At 50.9% G+C, this 17108-nt stretch overlaps 7 protein-coding genes across 7 annotated transcripts, besides 1 other annotated feature; 5 read left to right on the forward strand and 2 right to left on the reverse strand.

Annotated features, from left to right (window-relative positions):
• Positions 1-17108: part of a sequence feature (contig 1.169 1..351151(-1)) that runs on past both edges of the window.
• Positions 26-1273, reverse strand: ANIA_09102 (DNA-directed RNA polymerase I subunit RPA43; the record flags this gene model as incomplete). Its single annotated transcript, XM_677279.1, has 1 exon — positions 26-1273. The coding sequence occupies one exon, from the start codon at positions 1271-1273 to the stop codon at positions 26-28; it is 1248 nt and encodes a 415-aa protein (XP_682371.1).
• On the forward strand, positions 1542-2721 carry ANIA_09101 (J domain-containing protein; the record flags this gene model as incomplete). Its single annotated transcript, XM_677278.2, has 3 exons — positions 1542-1583; positions 1654-2172; positions 2221-2721. 3 exons carry the CDS (start codon positions 1542-1544, stop codon positions 2665-2667), a joined length of 1008 nt encoding a protein of 335 aa, XP_682370.1. The 3' UTR covers positions 2668-2721.
• ANIA_09100 (uncharacterized protein) lies at positions 3819-5460 on the forward strand. The gene is made up of 2 exons (XM_677277.2): positions 3819-4727; positions 4762-5460. Exons 1-2 carry the CDS (start codon positions 4288-4290, stop codon positions 5168-5170), a joined length of 849 nt encoding a protein of 282 aa, XP_682369.1. The 5' UTR covers positions 3819-4287; the 3' UTR covers positions 5171-5460.
• ANIA_11164 (putative Ran-binding protein (RanBP10)) lies at positions 6696-9138 on the forward strand (the record flags this gene model as incomplete). The annotated part of the gene is made up of 6 exons (XM_677276.2): positions 6696-7471; positions 7520-7746; positions 7798-7928; positions 7985-8231; positions 8284-8793; positions 8843-9138. The coding sequence occupies 6 exons, from the start codon at positions 6696-6698 to the stop codon at positions 8971-8973; spliced, it is 2022 nt and encodes a 673-aa protein (XP_682368.2). The 3' UTR covers positions 8974-9138.
• On the forward strand, positions 9765-12428 carry ANIA_11174 (uncharacterized protein; the record flags this gene model as incomplete). The annotated part of the gene is made up of 2 exons (XM_050612426.1): positions 9765-9985; positions 10359-12428. The coding sequence occupies exons 1-2, from the start codon at positions 9806-9808 to the stop codon at positions 12426-12428; spliced, it is 2250 nt and encodes a 749-aa protein (XP_050468350.1). The 5' UTR covers positions 9765-9805.
• Positions 12658-14311, reverse strand: ANIA_09098 (protein-lysine N-methyltransferase; the record flags this gene model as incomplete). Its single annotated transcript, XM_677275.2, has 5 exons — positions 14037-14311; positions 13391-13948; positions 13208-13343; positions 12896-12947; positions 12658-12739 (listed from the first exon to the last, which is right to left on the reverse strand). Exons 1-5 carry the CDS (start codon positions 14265-14267, stop codon positions 12658-12660), a joined length of 1059 nt encoding a protein of 352 aa, XP_682367.2. The 5' UTR covers positions 14268-14311.
• ANIA_09097 (40S ribosomal protein eS24) lies at positions 14483-15607 on the forward strand. Its single transcript, XM_677274.2, has 3 exons — positions 14483-14669; positions 14836-15083; positions 15152-15607. The coding sequence occupies exons 1-3, from the start codon at positions 14593-14595 to the stop codon at positions 15226-15228; spliced, it is 402 nt and encodes a 133-aa protein (XP_682366.1). The 5' UTR covers positions 14483-14592; the 3' UTR covers positions 15229-15607.

A 17108-nucleotide genomic window follows, 5' to 3' on the forward strand; every position in this document is an offset into this window, starting at 1 on the left:
GCATATAGGGTCACATAGGCATCGTCTATTTTTTGCTTTTCCTCGCCTTCTTGCTCGGCGACTCCTCAAGCTCAACGTCCTCCCTTTGCGGAACGATAATGCCGCCCGACGACATCGGAACCGTAACCTTCCGCACGCTCGAAGGCACAGCCGCCATAACCCCATTTCTCTCGTCCTCAACAACTCTGCTCTCCTCGTCCTCAGAGAGCATCGTCCCTTCTATGCTTAGGAAGCCGCGGTCCCGCTCTGTGCCAGGGATGACGTCGATATCGACAACGCGGAACTTGATTGTCCCGCGCACGCGGTGACCAGAGACGGATTGGAAGTGGCCTTCGAGGGAGTCTTGGTCGGTTGTTCCCTCCTCGCCTTCGAGTTGGCCAATTGCGCCAGTTGTGGAATCTGCGACTTGGCCTTGGTCATAGGAAAAGGGATTGGAGTCTGAAGCTAGCGGGACGGGGTTGAAGTGTTCTTTTTCAGGATCGAAGGGTGTAGAGGGCGTACTATCGTCGTCTTCGTCTGAGTTAGGGTTTGTCGTTGTTCCGTTCTCGTTCTCATCCTCTTCACCGGGAGGAATCCATTTCCAGGTTGAAGGGAGGCGCTTGCGCTCGATTCCGACTGAGAAGAGGTTGAGGACAACGGCGCCCAGAAAGCCCTCTGATTGCACGTTGACCCAGCCCTCGAGGGTCTGTCCGCGCTGCGGGCGGAAGACAAGGAAGGTCGCTGTGAGATAGACATACATAACGCCGTATTCGCCGGCCGTGGTGGCTAGGGTTAGTGGTTGCGGGTTTGGTGAGGTTGTGGAGGTCGGAGACGAGGGCGAGGGTGGTTCACTTGATATCGAAGCATTGGAGTAAGCGAGAATTATGCCCTGGAAAGGCGGGTAGTAGGTAAGGAGCAGCGGGGATAGGTGTTCAGCAAGTAGCGAGGCGAGAGCGTGCGTAGGAGAGATTGAGATGGGCGAAAGAGGCAGGTAGAGCGTTGCGGTAGTTAAAGTGTACGGAGACTCTGGGACGGGTGCAGGCGTAGCAGCTGTCGTGGTATCTGGTCTGCTACTCTTGTCCTTCTTGCTGCTGCTGCTACTTTTGGACGAGGATTTGTCCTTCTTCTTCGTGTCTTTTTTGTCTTTCTTGTCACTTTTTTCGTGCTTGCGCTTCTTTGACGATGGAGATGAGGTTTCGTCTTTGTGCTTGTGTTTACGCTTCCGGTCTTTTTCGGAGCCAGCCTGGGCTGCGGAGACGGGCGTCGAGTCTATTTCCATTGCATCAACAGCCATTGTTATCGCGGGGCAGCTGTATAGAGAATGCGCTGGTTGGCGCGGTTGCTTGCGAGTGAAGCTTTTTTTTTTCTTTTCCTTTTTTTGATTCTCCGGCTGAAGAATGATTTGGGGCAGGCGGTCGAAAAGGCGGTCAGCTCCTACACGGAGTTGATTACCGCGGTATCGTGCGGAGTATGTTTCAATATATAGCTGACCCCTGGGTGCAGTTCTATACGCTCTTGGGGCATTGGATGTTGGAGTCAACAGCGAATCCTGTGGAGTCGCTATGTCCATCCTGTCTCTGATCGGCTGGTACACTCTTCCTGGTGTGAGTCGAACATTGACCCGCCTACCCCAGCTGTTTCCAGACCGCGCCGCGCAATGCTGATTGAACACAGTATGCAACCAACGCAGTCCTATATGTCTACTATGGCATCACTATTCGTGCTGGCGATCCAAAACCACAGCCGGGTTCGCCACGCTATGCACGCGATCGCCGTCGCGCCTTTGTCGCCGTCGTAACCATCTACCTTCTCTACAACCTCTTCGAAGTATACCAGCAGATCCGGACAGAAGGCAGTTTCTACGACGTCCTAGATGTATCGCCGCTGTCAGACGAGAGAACCATTAAAGCACGATTCCGCCGTCTAGCTGCGCAGCATCACCCGGATAAGTTGGGGGTTGGCAGTTCAAGCGATTTCTTTGTTTACTTAAAGCAGGCGCAGGATACACTCACGAATCCGGTCAAGCGGTATGCGTATGATATGTGGGGACCTAAGATCCTGCAATGGGGGAACATTGACACGGTGCATGGATATTTCCTGTCTGGACTGATGAAGACGGTGCCGACCTATCTGATGTCATTCCTGGGGCTCCTGCTTTTGAACTATACTTGGTGGTCTGATTGGGGTCGCTATGTGAGTTCCTTGCAGTTGGGCGGGTTCGCACTTGCTGACTACGTCTAGTGGCGCTTTTTTGCATTTGCTGCGTTGTTTACGTTGAATCTGGCTCTGATAAGCCACCAGGGTCCGGTGCCCATCACCTCCAGTCTCGCTCTCCTTCCGTGGCAGATTATGAAGATGGCCGAGACCATCTCCCTCAGCCTACATATTTTCATATCACAAATCGCACCTCCCGGGGCGAAAGACGCCGGATCCCCCGGTCTTCTTCGTCAACAGACCCTTCAGCGTCTGGCACAGCTTCTGCACCTCAGTCGAGCGACAGATACCGAAGCGACACGGCTGCTTCAACTGGGATTTGCGCCCTTTAAAGGGGACAAAGAAAGCGTTGCTACGTTGCGGAAAGCTATGAAGGAGGGGTTAGTACTGAGCAGTGTACGGAATAGTCCCGGGGTACAGCAAGCCGTGAAGGAAGTGGCCGATCGCAAGGAGCAGGAAAAGAAGGCCAGCTAGGATGATGAGTTTGTTGTCCATAGAGCATCGTTGCAAATTATTTGTTCTTGCTCATTTAATTCAAGTAGTATCATTTTGAAAGCGACGACCAGGAACAAGGGAATTAAAGCGGTGCTTTAGCCCTATCTCAGTAAAACAGCCTACTGATTCCGACTTCAGGTATGGTCCAGAGCGAGAAAACTGGAACATTCGTATAGCCTCATTCAAATCACTCTAGTTTAGGCGCCCATCCTTATAGAGAAGGGGCTGTGCCAAACGTGGCGATATGGTTGGCAAAGTTCGTGTCATCGGCAAATTGGCCGACTTCCCAAGGGTCAACTCCTGCTGCTCTGTAGTCTGAAAGTCGATATTCTCCTCATTCGGGCTCGTATAATTAGTTCCGGAGCTCGGAGGCGAAAAGTCTGAGCGATGACCCTCATCAGGAGTCACACTGAAGTTTGCCCAACCACATGACGGTGGCAGTGGGAGTGTGATCTATCCAGAAAATGGAGCTCACAAGTTTGAAGCATCCCCGAAAAGGATTAAACCAGCTCCAATCCTCCTGGTCGCAGCAATGTGAGAAGAAGAAAGCTAGACACAAGTAATGCTGACGCTAGTGGAGAGATTTCAGTTTGATCACATCGACCCGAACCTGGTTGCGGCGGGCCTGGGACTGGGCGATCCATAGCTGGCGATAGGATATTAGGAGCGAATGCCCAGGAACGGCAAGATTACTGTGTGGACTATTCGCGGCAACGCGTTTTTGTCCGGAATACAGCTCGGATGACGCGGACACTTAAGGAATCAACGACCGTCCCAAAGGGAGGAATAGTGAACGGAATCTGAATTTACTTGTTGCAGACCGTAAGAAGATATTTCGACCTCAATCGAAGTACCTAAATTAGATACTGTACACAATTTTGCCCATTCGTCCTAGGTACAGCTGACGAGGATGAATGGTGAGATGTAAATTATGAACAATACGCCGTTCGTACGGTAATAAATGCTATTTATGCGGAGTAAGAATTACCGATACGCGTTTCGTACATGGCCATAAGCACCGACATAGATTCCTCCTCCGGCTTCTCTCCTGGACTGACCGCACCGAAAGTCTGGCTGTTCCCTAGACGAGACTGAGAAACACACACAACTCGCCCAACAATGAAACCACACGACGCTCTTGACATCCCCATCCCTTCCATCATCATCCCTCCCCCCTCCTTCCTTCACCTTCTCTCTCCCTCTCCCTTCCATACAACCTCCCAACTTCATCACCTTCGCACTCTCACTTCACCAAACGGGCTATGTCACCCTTATCTGCTTCACATTGGCCTTGACAAGACTTTCCAGACTTTCGCCTCACCCTGACTTCACCTCCACGCCACGTTCCGCGTCTAAAGGGAGGCCCAATCCCAGCTCAGTCCCACCAAAAGATTGCAGTCTACGCCTTAATTTACCACCACATCTAAATCGACACTGCTACCTCGCTGTCTAGGGGCGCACCCCGTTGCTCATCTTTCACCTTCATTACAACTCTTCCGACCGCCCGACCGGAGGAATAAATCGGAAGGTGGAAAAAGAAATTACACAATCCTACGGACACGACCTACAGAGTTCTACTTCAACCCGTCGGACGTAACCATGCCGGCTGCTGCCTCGACCTCCCGCGCCAACGGTCGCTCTAGTGGCTCTGGCAACCCAAAGTTGCTTGTCGTCCTCAAACTGCCTTCCAGTCTATTGAAGGACTTCGTGCCCATCATAGACAGCAAAGACAAGAGAAGGAAGAGCAGCGGTACCGCTGCCAGCAACAAGAGGAACGAGTCGAACGCCGACTTCCTTACCAAGAAGGAAGAAGTTTCCCCTTCGCCCACCTCATCCGGGGTAGAGCCTCCACCTGCATCCTCGGTGGACAACGCCTCTGACGCTGCTTCTACACCGGTGCCCGGCACTGCTGCCGATGCGGATGCGAATCGAAAGAGCCTTCCTGGCCTGAAAGCTGGTGCTAAAAGAAGCCTTAACGCGACCTCAGACAACTCTCTAAAGCCAAGAGGAAAACCTGGCCCTAAGAAGAGACCTAGGCTGTATGTGACCCACTGATATCTCTTAAAATGAAAGCAAGGCTGACATGGCTATGATTAGTGAGGATGGTACTTCTGAAAATGTCAGGCTAAGCACCCACCGACTTGGCCCCAAGGCCAACACTGGTGCAATTAACGCCGGCCTTCGTGCGCTCGACCGAAGTGGAACACCATGCCGCAGATGGGAACGCAAACCATTGCAGCTTAAGAGCTTCACCGGAGTACAATGGCAACTCCCTTCCTGGCGAGCTCCTCGCACCCAGACGCAGGAACCCAACGGAGAGACAAAAGAGGGCGTTCTCGAAACCGGTGACAGTGACAGCAGAGCCAACCAAAGTGCAAGCGGAGCCCCCAGTGAAAAAAGCAACTCAGGCGATGGCGATTCCACCCCGGCTCATCCCAGCATGGTCGATGCATCATCGCCTGCTATCGCTATGGCCGCGTAGGCCAGTTTCTCAACTATATCAATTAATTATCACCTTCTTTGTATAATATCTTTTGCCACTACGTTGTTTTATTTCTTTGGTGAGCCCAGGGGCGGATTTTGTTTTGCTTCTATTGGCGTTGGTTCTTTTATTAGGTTGGTCATGCGGGCTACTTGTTTTGTTTTTAGGCTATTGACTTTTGTTACCTGGAGCCATGGCACCTTTGCCTGACATGCCTATATGAGTCTGTTCGACTTTACTTTTATGTCTATGTCCTTTACTATGTACCATCAGGAAGGGTTAGATGACGTTCTTCGAGTGGACAACAATTCAGCTATTACGATATATGCTCTTTTTCACGAAATCCTGCCTTTCCATCTATACCATCATTGGTCTACTTATATATGGTAAAATGATGCCTGGCAATCCCGAACTAGCCTTGTGGCCAAATCTTCTTTCTCAAATAACCAGGTTATTCCCAGAGCTTCTGCCTAACCTGAAACTTAAGCCCAGCAAATACGAAATATATCTTTCAATTTAAACCTGTCAACACCACATTCACGTTCATCTGCCACTCAAGCCCAATGCAAGGGTTTCTCTCGAATAGATCCATGTGAAACTCCAAATATGAACTCCGTTTTTTGCACTCCGACGGCCGGGTTGTCCAAGTTTGTTGCTTAGACTTTGAGATTCGATATCTTTTCTTCGTAGGATGCGGAGTATAAAACCGGCTCTTCGAGTCGGGCTAGATTATATCTCAGACGTTAATGCGGAATAACCGTATACAACGAGTGCTCTCGCTGTTGTATTAGAGGGACGATGTGAAACTTGTAAAGGTAGCAGAAGATCGACGTGTTTTGAACGTTAGCGACAATAATCTCCGCGCTCCTGGTTGTCGCCCTCAGCCGGCTATGCTGGGTTAAGGCTTTTGACCTCTTCCCCCGCAGTTTGGTCATGCCATCAGCAACCATCCTTGTCCTGTCCTGTGCCCTTCTCCTTAATCTCCTTTGCTTCAGAGTCGGTCTGTTTTGGAGTATCTGGCCGTCGTCTCTTTGTCTTAAGAAGCTTTCTCCCTCCCTTTCCGTTACACGATAGTGATGTTTATTCTCATCAGGAACCGATTTTAGACTCGCTTCAGGTTCCTCTTAGGCTGAAGAGCGATCTTCCGCTTCGTCTCGCTTCTCCTCGGTAAAACCATTCTTACCGGTTATCATCACCTTTGTCTCTTACAGTGGTTGTTGCTTGGGATTGGCGACGGTGATCGTGAAGGTGATCGTGACAGCATACCTCTGCTCCACCTCCCCACCCCCAATTACGGATAGCTCCTAGCCGGGGAATAAGATACAGGCGCGAGACCAGGCCAGAATTGCGAAGATAAAGACAACAGGAGAAAGCGACTGGGGCACAAGACAGAGTATAATTCACGTGCGCTGCCTGGAGGTTGACTGGGGTTTGGTACCAGTCGAGACCTTGATAACAGCGCGCGTGAGGAGGCATCATACATAGTACCCGCCTTGGGCCTGATCCTCCACTGAACGTCAACAGCATGACTGATACACCTTTTTCCCCTTCCGGTGGAGCTCCTCGAGCTCCTCTTACCACCACATATTCCGCACCGAGTATCTCTTCTATCCCCCGTCGCTCTTCTTACGCCTCTGTGCTTTCAGGAACCGCCGCCCTATCGCCACAGGCTAGCACTCCCTTCTCGCAGTTGAACTCCACTTCGTCCTATCCCCCGCCGTTCCACCCCGAAGGCCGCCCGTCGAGGCACTCGGCCGCCGTGGATGCAGAGATGCAGACGAATTCTCCCTGGATGTTACCTCCGCAGGACACGCTTCCTCCATACTCCCGGAAGTTCGCGAGCTTCCCGGCTTACGATCCCTTCTTCCAGAATCTCAGTAACTTCGCCGAGACACCTTCCTCCTTCACGCCTTCTTATCTCCGCAACTCCCGGTACATCTCTCGCCTCGAAGCTGCTCGTCGCGCCAAACCGGGATCTCAACGAGATGCTGCCTCCGTCTCGTCCGGCCAGGGCAATTTGCCCCGGATAGCGCCTTCATACCGCGGGATGACGTATGATATTATCGACAGGGAACCTGTCGGCGACGACGATGACCATATTATGCCGCTACCATCCCGATGGAGTGACTCGGACAAATACCCAGGACTAGAACTTCTGAATGATGGTTTGGAAATTCGGTACAATGGGCCGGTTAACAAGCAGGATCATGAAGCCGCCTCTGTCCGAGCGGATCACCCTATGCCACCGCAATGCGGGATATATTATTTCGAGATCACAATACATTCGAAACCTAAAGAGGGGTGCGTCTCATTTTTGAAAACTCATAATCGTCTTACTAACGAATACAGGATGATTGGAATAGGGTTTTCAAATAACAAAGCATCCGTCGAGCGGCTTCCCGGCTGGGAGCAGGAATCGTGGGCATACCATGGCGACGACGGCAAATCATTCTTCGGCGAAAACCAAGGGCAAGGTCGGCAATACGGCCCAACATTCGGAGTCAATGATACTGTGGGATGCGGGGTGAACTTTTCCACCGGATGTGCTTTCTTCACAAAAAATGGGGTCTTTCTAGGTATGTCTTAGCCCCATCGGGAACAGCAACAACGTTATTCATGGTATCCAGGCAATGCCTTTAAGGAACTGCGAAATCTGAAAGTCTATCCGTCCGTGGGAGTGAAGAAGAACCCCCCGGTACATATATCCGCCAATTTCGGCCAACAGCCATTCATGTTTGATATTGATGGGATGGTCAAGGTGGGTTTCAGATTAAAGCTATCTTTTGGACCCATTAGGTGCTAACCTCCTGATAGAAACAAAAGGATACTATCCATGCTGAAATTAGCAAGACGAGCATAGCCAACATACAACCGCCGCTGGACGAGACGGCCTTCCTGCAGGAATTAGTTGCGCAATTCTTAGCTCATGATGGCTATGTAGAGACTGCCCGAGCGTTTGCAGAGGAAGTTGCCGCTGAGGCGGCAGCGCTAGAGAATGGCCGTCAGGCGCAGCTTAAAAAGTACGAGGTAGAGGAGGACATCGAGGCGATCAATCGGCAAAGTATGATGACCTTGCAGCTCTCGAATGATGCACGCTTTGCTAACCATACAAGAAATTCGAGCCGCTATTCTCGAGGGCGATATCGATAGAGCCCTCAAATACACCAACGCCTACTATGCTAATGTGCTGCAACAGTATCCTCACATACACTTCAAGCTACGGTGCCGAAAGTTCCTGGAAATGATGCGGCGATGTACCGAGCTGTCGTCGTCTGCAAAAAAAGGCAAAACCACCAATGGTTTTTCCGACAGTGCCGTATTCGACGAAGAGATGGAGCTTGATGAGCAGATGCAAGACCGCGACCGATGGGACGCTGATGGAATGGATATGGAAGAGACAGAGACTGCCACTAAATCGAACGAGCTTTTAACTGAGGCCGTGCAGTATGGACAACAGCTTCGGATTGATTATCCTAGCGACGAAAACGGGGGCGATAAGAAATTGCTGGATGATATCTTCTCACTGGTGGCATATCCAGACCCGAAGCGATCGGTGCATGGCCACTACCTGGACCCAGCCGGACGTGTTGCCGTTGCAGAGGAACTCAACTCGGCGATTCTAGGTATGCCTGCTTCTTTCCTCTTCGGATTATACATAGCTGACGTCGACAGTGTCACTGGGCAAGTCCTCAGCAGCGGCCCTAGAGCGGCTGTACCAGCAAACGGAAGTATTGGTCAATGAGATTAGTGAAGAGGGAGGCGCTGGGGCGTTCATCAATGTACGAAATGACTTTTTACAATAGGCTTCTGGCTTTCGTGGTTTGACGGCGCCGGGCGGGTTCGAGTATTGAAGCATTGCAGACTGTCATCTGAGACTGGCACCTTGATATATCATTATTCTCAACCTCTTTCATCTAGCTCGAACTCCTCTCTCGTATGCTTGTCAGACTTCAGCCTAGGATTTAAGTACACTGTTGCAATAAGTTCACCCAATACGCCGCGGATACCTCGGTCCCGTAAAAGTTGACGCACGAATCGCATGTCCTGTTTACTTGCGCTACAGTGAATTCGTCCGACACGGGATTATTTTATACTCAGTTGATTGTTTGTGAGATGCCTGAAGCTTCAGGAAAGCCGAGGCTTCCTTTGCTGTAACTCTATTTCATGCTGTTACATATGATAACCAATCACATATCCGATAATCTGCGTAATTAACCACATAATACAGTAGTGGTATATGATACGCAAGGTTCGAACAGCAGTTCGTCTCTTCGCCTTTTGGTCTATTTCTGCGCTTTTCTTATCGATGACCTAGCTGCCGTTGGGGTCATTGTTTTGCCTCCAGGGATACTAAGCTAACTATATTTCATGTACGTCTAATTATGGACGAGGGGGGATGGTAATCGCGACAGTCTCTCTCTTGAATCCTTTTGACTTCCCCTCTCTTTTCCCCTTTCAACCACTCTTCAGTCACCGCTCCGCCTCCCATGACCTGGTAGACTGCAAGTCTGTGACTCTGCCTTACCAGTTCACTGCTCCACCTGGGGCGGTGCCACTGCCAACTCATAACTCTTGCATTCCAACTCCCTTCCTGGTCTACCTGCATCTGTAGCAGGTAGATAATTCCAAAAAACAATGGAATCCAAGCCTGGTACGAGCCACCCAGAGGTGTACATTCCTACCCACTCCTCCGCAACCAGTCGGGCAGATCTCCACTGCTGCTGTGGTCAGAAGGACTGCGTGTTCCTCCAGCATAACCACGACGCTCTTGAAGGATTGGAGAAGGATCTCGAGACAGCGGCGCGGCTAGGTCAGGTACGTTTTTAACTTGTTTCAGAGATCCTTCACTTGCATGTTCGGGTGGTTGTTGGGCCGTCATAGTCATCGACTCATCGCATGCCTGGTATTTAGCTATCGTCGTTGTTTATTGTCGCTGCATTTTTGGTTGCACATAGGTTGTACATACTTTGTACCTCATCTACATTGCTTACTGGGGCTGGAGATTCTTCTTGTCCATCTCATGGCCCTATCCCCTTTGCGCAAATCAAGGACGTCCCCTAATCTCGCTATCATGGCCACGGAATACCAGCAGTCCCCGATTCTATCCCGCTGTCTTGTCCGTCTATACACTTTTTCTTTACCGTCAATGATTGCAATGAGCTTGTCTTCGCTAACCTTTGCTCTCCAGGCTCTACTCCACCGCCATGAGTCTTATATGGCCGAGGCGGAAGAAGACCGCCGCCGGTTACTTGCTAACATTGAGACTCTAGAGCGCGAAAAGCGCCAGGTCGAAGAAGAGAATGCTCGGATTGTTGAGGTGAACCGCAACCTCCTCGATGAATTAGAGGGCCTGAACAAGGCACTCGCTGACTCGGACTCTTACGCCAAAACGTTGGCTTTGAAACTCGAGAGAAACGAAGCGGAGCTACGCACATTGGCCGCTTCGGCTGCGCGTGCTGCTGATGTCGAGGCACAGCTGGCTATCTTGGAAGCCGAGCAGTCGAAGTTGCAGGACAGCCTGTTGACAGCTCAGGAAGACTCGAAGTCGGCGATGGACCGATGGAAGAAAGCGGAGTGTATGATTCGAGACCTGAACGATCAGGTTGATAGGATGGAAAAGGAAGCAAGTGAGGAGCGCGAACGGCATGCTGAGGTGGTTCAGCGCATGGAAAGGCGGCGTATGGTCGAGCGCGAGCTTGATGGGGCAGCTGGTCGACTGAAGGGAGCGGCGGCTGCTCAGAACCTCACTCGGGCCGGCGGATCAAGCGTGGTATCGCGCTTTGTGAAGGACATTCTACAGGATAATGCAAATCTGCAAATGGGAATCGTGGAGCTGCGGGAGATGCTCGAGAATTCCAACCAGGAGGTTCAGGAACTGCGTGATCAGATTTTGTTGCACCAACCTCTCGCGCCGCCAGCTGAAGGCGACCGACCGACAACAACGTTGAGCCAGGAACTGGAGGCCAGAGAGTCGCGTAGAGTGTCGCAAGAGTTTCACATCCACCACCATTACCACACTCCACCAGTTCACAAAAAGGAGAAAGGCACGCTTTTTCGTCGCTCCAAGAAGCGCCGTTCCTTGGGCAACCCGCCTATGCATTCTAGTTCGGATACGCAGCCCTCTCGCAAAGCCAAGCATCGATCCCAGCCTTCTGCATCCTCTGCTTCAACGATTCTATCACAGACATCTGTTTCAATCCCTCCACCTGCGTCGCATCGGTGGTCCTTACAGTCTCCTGTGCCGCCTGATTCCATGGCCAGTTCTCCTCAGTCAGCTTATCGCTCATCTATGTCTATCTTTGATCGTGTGGACCGTGGATTCGATACGTCACAGCCTACCAGCCCTGACAGTGCGACCTTTACATCGCCATTGAGGAATGGCCGGTTCAAGGGTGGCGGACCCTCAGACGCATACCGCACGCTGGATGGAACCGATGACAGACCAATGAGTGATTGTGAATTTAACGAGTTTCAATTGCAATCGGTGATCCCTGAGGAAACAGAAGACACAACATCCATCTCTCGACCGGAGTCCCCAGCAGCCGGTGATGATATCTTTTCCACTTCCACGCCGTACCGAAGGGTGCGTCGAGCCACTTCGCACGAGAGTTTATTCTCGGTTGCAGGCATGGACATCCACACACCCAGCCGTCGTCCATCACGAATGAGTGACTTCAGGCTCGGTGCTCTGCCGCTACGAGTACAGCGCCGGATCTTGTCAACTGACCTCGCCTCTACACCACCTACAACCTCTACCATCACTGTCACTGCGGGAAGGGATTCCACCAAAGCCTCTCCCTTTCACCAATCGCCCCAGTCTCTCCTTGCTTCTGTAGCTGGCTCCCAACAAGTTCATGACCAAGAAGCCGACAGCCACATGGCTCAGACATCGATGGACGATTCCGCCCTTACGCCAACGCGGATTCTCTCCATCGGCAGCCGCGTCGGCGGCTGGGTCCGCGGCCGCTGGGGTACAGCCCCGACATCTTCTGCCCGTCGCGGCCTCAGACTACTCTCGGAAACGAATGAAACATCTGCAAGTCCAGAGCAGTCTTGCGCTTGCTCGACACACTCCGCAGAGCAGCAAACTCCTTCCTCAACCCCTCAGCCACAGAAACGACCGCCACTCCGGTTCCGTCATCCGGGTGTTAACCAAAAGGGTCCGATTATGGGTCTCCGTCCTCCACCTCCCCCGCCTATCTCTATACATGCTGAGCGGATCGATGAAGGGTTGTTGAGGGAAAGTTTAGCTGAATAGACCTATGAGGCCCCTCTTCCCCACTCTCCTTTTCTCTCTCTGTTCACATCTTATCTACATCAATATTTGCTGATTATATCGTTGTATTGTTTAGTTACTTGCATTGCGTTGCGTTGCACTAGGGATTCTGGACTTGGGCCTGACTCACATCCCATTGGCGTTGTTTTTGAATCTCATATATCATGATACCCACGTGAAACGCTTTTTCCCGAATCATATATCACTTCGTTTAGTTCCTATCCCGGTTATATCCATATCCACTAGACGTGAAAGCGTCAAGTCGCATTCTTGCTCGCTGAGCCTTGTCTTGCCTAATTTCATTATGTTATAAATAACTTCATTAATCAATGATAACATTTTCCTATTTACGGATCATAGTATACGACAGACTGTAACATCCAGGTGTCTTTTGCGCATTATGAGCTGACTGAGAGTAATCTATACTGCTATAAAAGTAGGTGACCTACCTCCACGATATGCTAGAAATACCAAAGAGTCTAACCAACCAAAGCGGCGACTCTTAAGGTTTACCGTAGTAATCAATCATTTCTGACACTATGGACCCGATACGTCCAGATAGGGATACTAGTCGAATGGAAGAACCCTGTCTGCTCTTCGCTCGGCGGCGACTGGAAAGGTATCTGCTCTACGGCGAGGGCGTTCCGTGCTACAGGCGACTGAATCAGATGTCTACAAGGCAGAAAAGGAAGAAAAGGGAGAGAAGAGAGGGCCGGGGTCCTTCCGACCATAGCTGAGAGCTGAAAAGGGGAGTAACTTACCGCAGGCATCTAAGAATGTGCGAAATGTATCCTCGTTACGGACTGTGGCAGCAATGATAAACTCCTTCAGGGAGTAGTTGTCGAAGAGATCTTTGATTGTAAAGACGAGAAGGGTCACGATATCCGAGTCGTAGATCTACGCTGAATCAGTAGGTGTCGCATCGTTGTGCTGAAGAGTCATACCAGGTCCGCTCCGAGGGCAATATCAAACCCTGCACGATCATTTTTCTCTAAGAGTGAAGGGACCTGAAGTGGCATTCCCCATTCCCAGATTCCCGCCTGGATTTGCGTTCTCTCCAACCCATTTTTGTCAATACAATCATCGATTTGTTCGATAAGGGCGGGCTCCCGATCCGTAACAATGACGCTCTCCGCACCAAGATGTTTCGCGCAAAGAAAGGATAGAAACCCGGTGCCGGCACCAAGTTCGAGAACGCGTTTGTTTGCTACCAGGGATTTGCCAGCCCTAGTCGTTGAGAGGAATGTGCCTAGGTGTAGAGCCGCTTCCCAGGTGCGGAAACCAGTGGTCCCGCCGGAGAGAATAAGGGAGCGGTTTTCAGAGGTTATAATTGTTCTTGGGTCTATGGTTCCATCACATTCGGATGAGCTCTCTGAAACAGGTATTAAGGAGACGGGAGCGCTGTATTTGATGTAGGTGAGCTTCTGCGCTTGTTGGAGAGCAGAAGGTTTTGGTGTTGAGAGTAAAGAGGTCCATTTCTCCATGAGACTGTCGATAATTTCCTATCCACTTAGGTCAGATATCGAAGCGCGAGGACTTGGTATAATCTTTGATCTTGCAATAGCTGTGAAAGCTTAGGCATACTCATACATCCTCCTCAGTGTTGGAAATTGATTTTTCAATTTGTGCGATAATCGTCTTCAAGACGCGTGTTTGGTAGGAAGCTGGAGGGAGAGGCCATGCTGTGTCCTCATTGAACATTTTCTCATAGATGGCGGTTTGTATGGTGGAAGAAACGAGGGCGGGGCCATCGGGAAGAGAGAGAGAGGGAGGATCGACTTGTTGAAAGTACTGCGCTGTCAGGAGCGCTATTCTGTCCATGAAGCTGAGTAAATTGGATTCTCTGTAGCTTAGAATGGAAATAGATTTGCTACAGTATGATTGACTTGATTGTTCTACAGCTAAGTCCCGTTCGGTATGGCGGAGCATGCAGCGGAGTAGTCACGTGAGCACTAGCTCAGAACGGCTAGCGCGCCCTAGCCGAGCCCACAGCCGACTTTGCACAGAAAAGCGAAATTGAACGAAGCGCATCTCGACGCCCGCCAGAATCGACAGTCGACAACGACGACATCCAACCACCGCCCCCTGACCTTGTCATTCTCGCTGCTGGTGGTTCAGTCTTGTCAAGCCTACAACAACCACAACCATGGCCGACGCTCCCGTTACCCTGCGGACTCGCAAGTTCATCCGCAACCCTCTGCTTGCCCGCAAGCAGATGGTCGTGTAAGACCCCTTTCTCCTGCACCGCACTGCATCTGCCTACGTTAGACTGGATTTGGGAGATATTTGCAACGGTCTCTGCGCGAAAAGAACGAGGAAGAGTTGGAAATGTCTACATTTGGGCGCACAAACCGAATGAGTCCGACTGGGTACTGATGTGAGATGATAGGGACGTCCTGCACCCCAACCGCGCCAACGTCTCCAAGGATGAGCTCCGTGAGAAGCTCGCCGACCTGTACAAGTCCAACAAGGACCAGGTTTCCGTCTTCGGCTTCCGCACACAATACGGTGGTGGCAAGAGCACTGGCTTTGCTCTCATCTACGACTCCACTGAGGCTCTGAAGAAGTTCGAGCCTCGCTACCGTCTTATCCGCATCGGTGCTGCCGAGAAGATTGAGAAGCCCAGCAGACAGCAGCGTACGTCTATCCCGAGCCATTTACACCTCATTCTTGAGATGGCAGTGGAGGAGCTAACATTCGTTCAGGCAAGCAAAGGAAGAACCGCTCCAAGAAGTTCCGCGGTGTCGCCAAGGTCAAGGGCCCCAAGAAGAGCAAGGACTAAGCGTGTGCTTCTCGCGAATGATTACGTTGGTGCTCGGGGTTTGGTGGGAGATTGTGGCGAGAAAACTGGCGTACTGATTCTGACTTGGACTCGGATTCGCAACTCGGACTTGGGCGCAGCAAGCAAAGCTGGTGTCCACGATGATAATAATGATGAACCCAACAACCCCTGTGATTAGCAACAAAAAGAGAACAAAAAAAGCATGCTCGTCCAAGGTTTTCGCCATGGTATATCATTATTTATTGTCTTTCCCAATCTCCGAGCGTCCGTCCCCGTCGTGACCAAGCGGATAGACAGGTTTCAAGAGGATAAAAATTTCACTGGATTCCTGCACGGGTATCGTTATAGTCGGCTGTTCAATGCATTTTGTTTCATTCAATACATGTCCATAGCCGTGTCCATATCCTAGGGCCAGGCTTTGATCCATACCAACATCTCAGATTGGGAAGTAGAGGTACAGGTAAGTACCGGCTGTAGGTACTTTAGACCGATCTAGAAAAAGAAAAGAATGTCCACGGTCCCACGGAGCCTGTCGTGAATGTGATGATCGCCCTCAGCTGCAAGCAAGAACGCCCGCTCCCAAACCCCAGCTCACGTAGCCTTTATTGGATCTGGCATCCACATCCACCAACCGGACATTGACCCTCTGAGGTATTACACAAGGTACTTTGTTCCTAAACGCAACCCAATTTTCTTCCCACAGTTGGCGTGTCGATCAGACAGCGATGCACTGCAGACTAGCCAGACTAGCTAGCCAACATCAACCACTGCAAGTAAGTGCCCTACCGAATCCGAGGGCATGGACGGGGTATCCCTGCTGCACATCTTCATATATCCGATCAACTCCCAGTTTTCATAGTTGTCAGCACGCAAATTGCCTATTCCTTGGTCACCGAGATAGCGCCCTCATCCAACCTTATCCTCCAACCAGGTTGTGGCTGCAGACAGAACTCCGCTGCTGTTCCCTTCTCAAGTTGATCTTCACTGTAGATGGCGCCCACTATTCACCTACTACCCGGGGACTAGCAGCTAGAGCCTAGAGGCTGGAACACCCAGATGCCATCCCCAACCAATAACGAACTCTTGATTTGCTCGAGTCGCTGCGTCAGGACGGATTCGACAACCCCGGGAGCTTCGTGCGGACTTCCGACGGGACGGGACGCGCCAAGGAGAACGTGTGCCGTTGATACTGTAAGTAATTTGGACCTCCGGCCCTGAGTAGCGTGGTTTGCTCGTTTTAGAGATCTGTAAGGTATGAGGGATTATTTCCGTTCTTCCATATGCCTTAGTCGTTTTGAGGAGTAGTTGTAACATACACGCAGCTGATCTAGTATTTGCCAGAGGCTTGCTTGTGGGCGCAGGGAAATGATACTGAGTAGAGACCGAGCTGCGGTGAAAGATGAAGGAAGGCTTAGCTTCACGCTCGTGCGTTTGCCGTGGTGGTTACGCAGGAGGGCGGCTTCCCGAGGAGAAGTAAAATGCACGTTCAATTCAGCCGTCCCTTCTTGCTAGGTCTGTCGCCGAAGTCTAGACTTGGAGATGGATGATGACTGCGTTGACCGGTCGTTTGCTGATATGGAAAGACGCTACCATTCCAGGAGCTCCTTGATTCATTCATTCGGCTCAATTGATATTGAGATACTACCATGGTGACAGCTGCCATCGGGTTTACTGGCTTCTCAACTAGAGGCAGAATCTAGAGTAGTTTTTCCTAGAATATACAATATGGTTGTATACAACTGCCAGCCTTCCAATAGGGTCCACAGTTCTCTATGACTGTTTCAAACTCGGGCTTAGCTCTTGATTAGTATATGTCTCTCTGTCCTGACCGTAAACCAGATATTAGATTATGTGCTAGTAGGATAATGGACTAAGCAACA

The sequence above is a fragment of the Aspergillus nidulans genome, chromosome VI, assembly GCF_000011425.1.
Source record: "Aspergillus nidulans FGSC A4 chromosome VI".
NCBI lineage: Eukaryota > Fungi > Ascomycota > Eurotiomycetes > Eurotiales > Aspergillaceae > Aspergillus > Aspergillus nidulans.

Bases quoted from the DNA above. Each gene is read 5' to 3' on its own strand.
- ANIA_09097 (XM_677274.2), top strand. From the start codon at position 14,593: ATGGCCGACGCTCCCGTTACCCTGCGGACTCGCAAGTTCATCCGCAAC. The intron at 14,670-14,835 runs GTAAGACCCCTT...GTGAGATGATAG, and splicing joins GCCCGCAAGCAGATGGTCGT to GGACGTCCTGCACCCCAACC. The intron at 15,084-15,151 runs GTACGTCTATCC...ACATTCGTTCAG, and splicing joins GAAGCCCAGCAGACAGCAGC to GCAAGCAAAGGAAGAACCGC.
- ANIA_09100 (XM_677277.2), top strand. From the start codon at position 4,288: ATGCCGGCTGCTGCCTCGACCTCCCGCGCCAACGGTCGCTCTAGTGGC. The intron at 4,728-4,761 runs GTATGTGACCCA...TTAAAATGAAAG, and splicing joins CCTAAGAAGAGACCTAGGCT to CAAGGCTGACATGGCTATGA.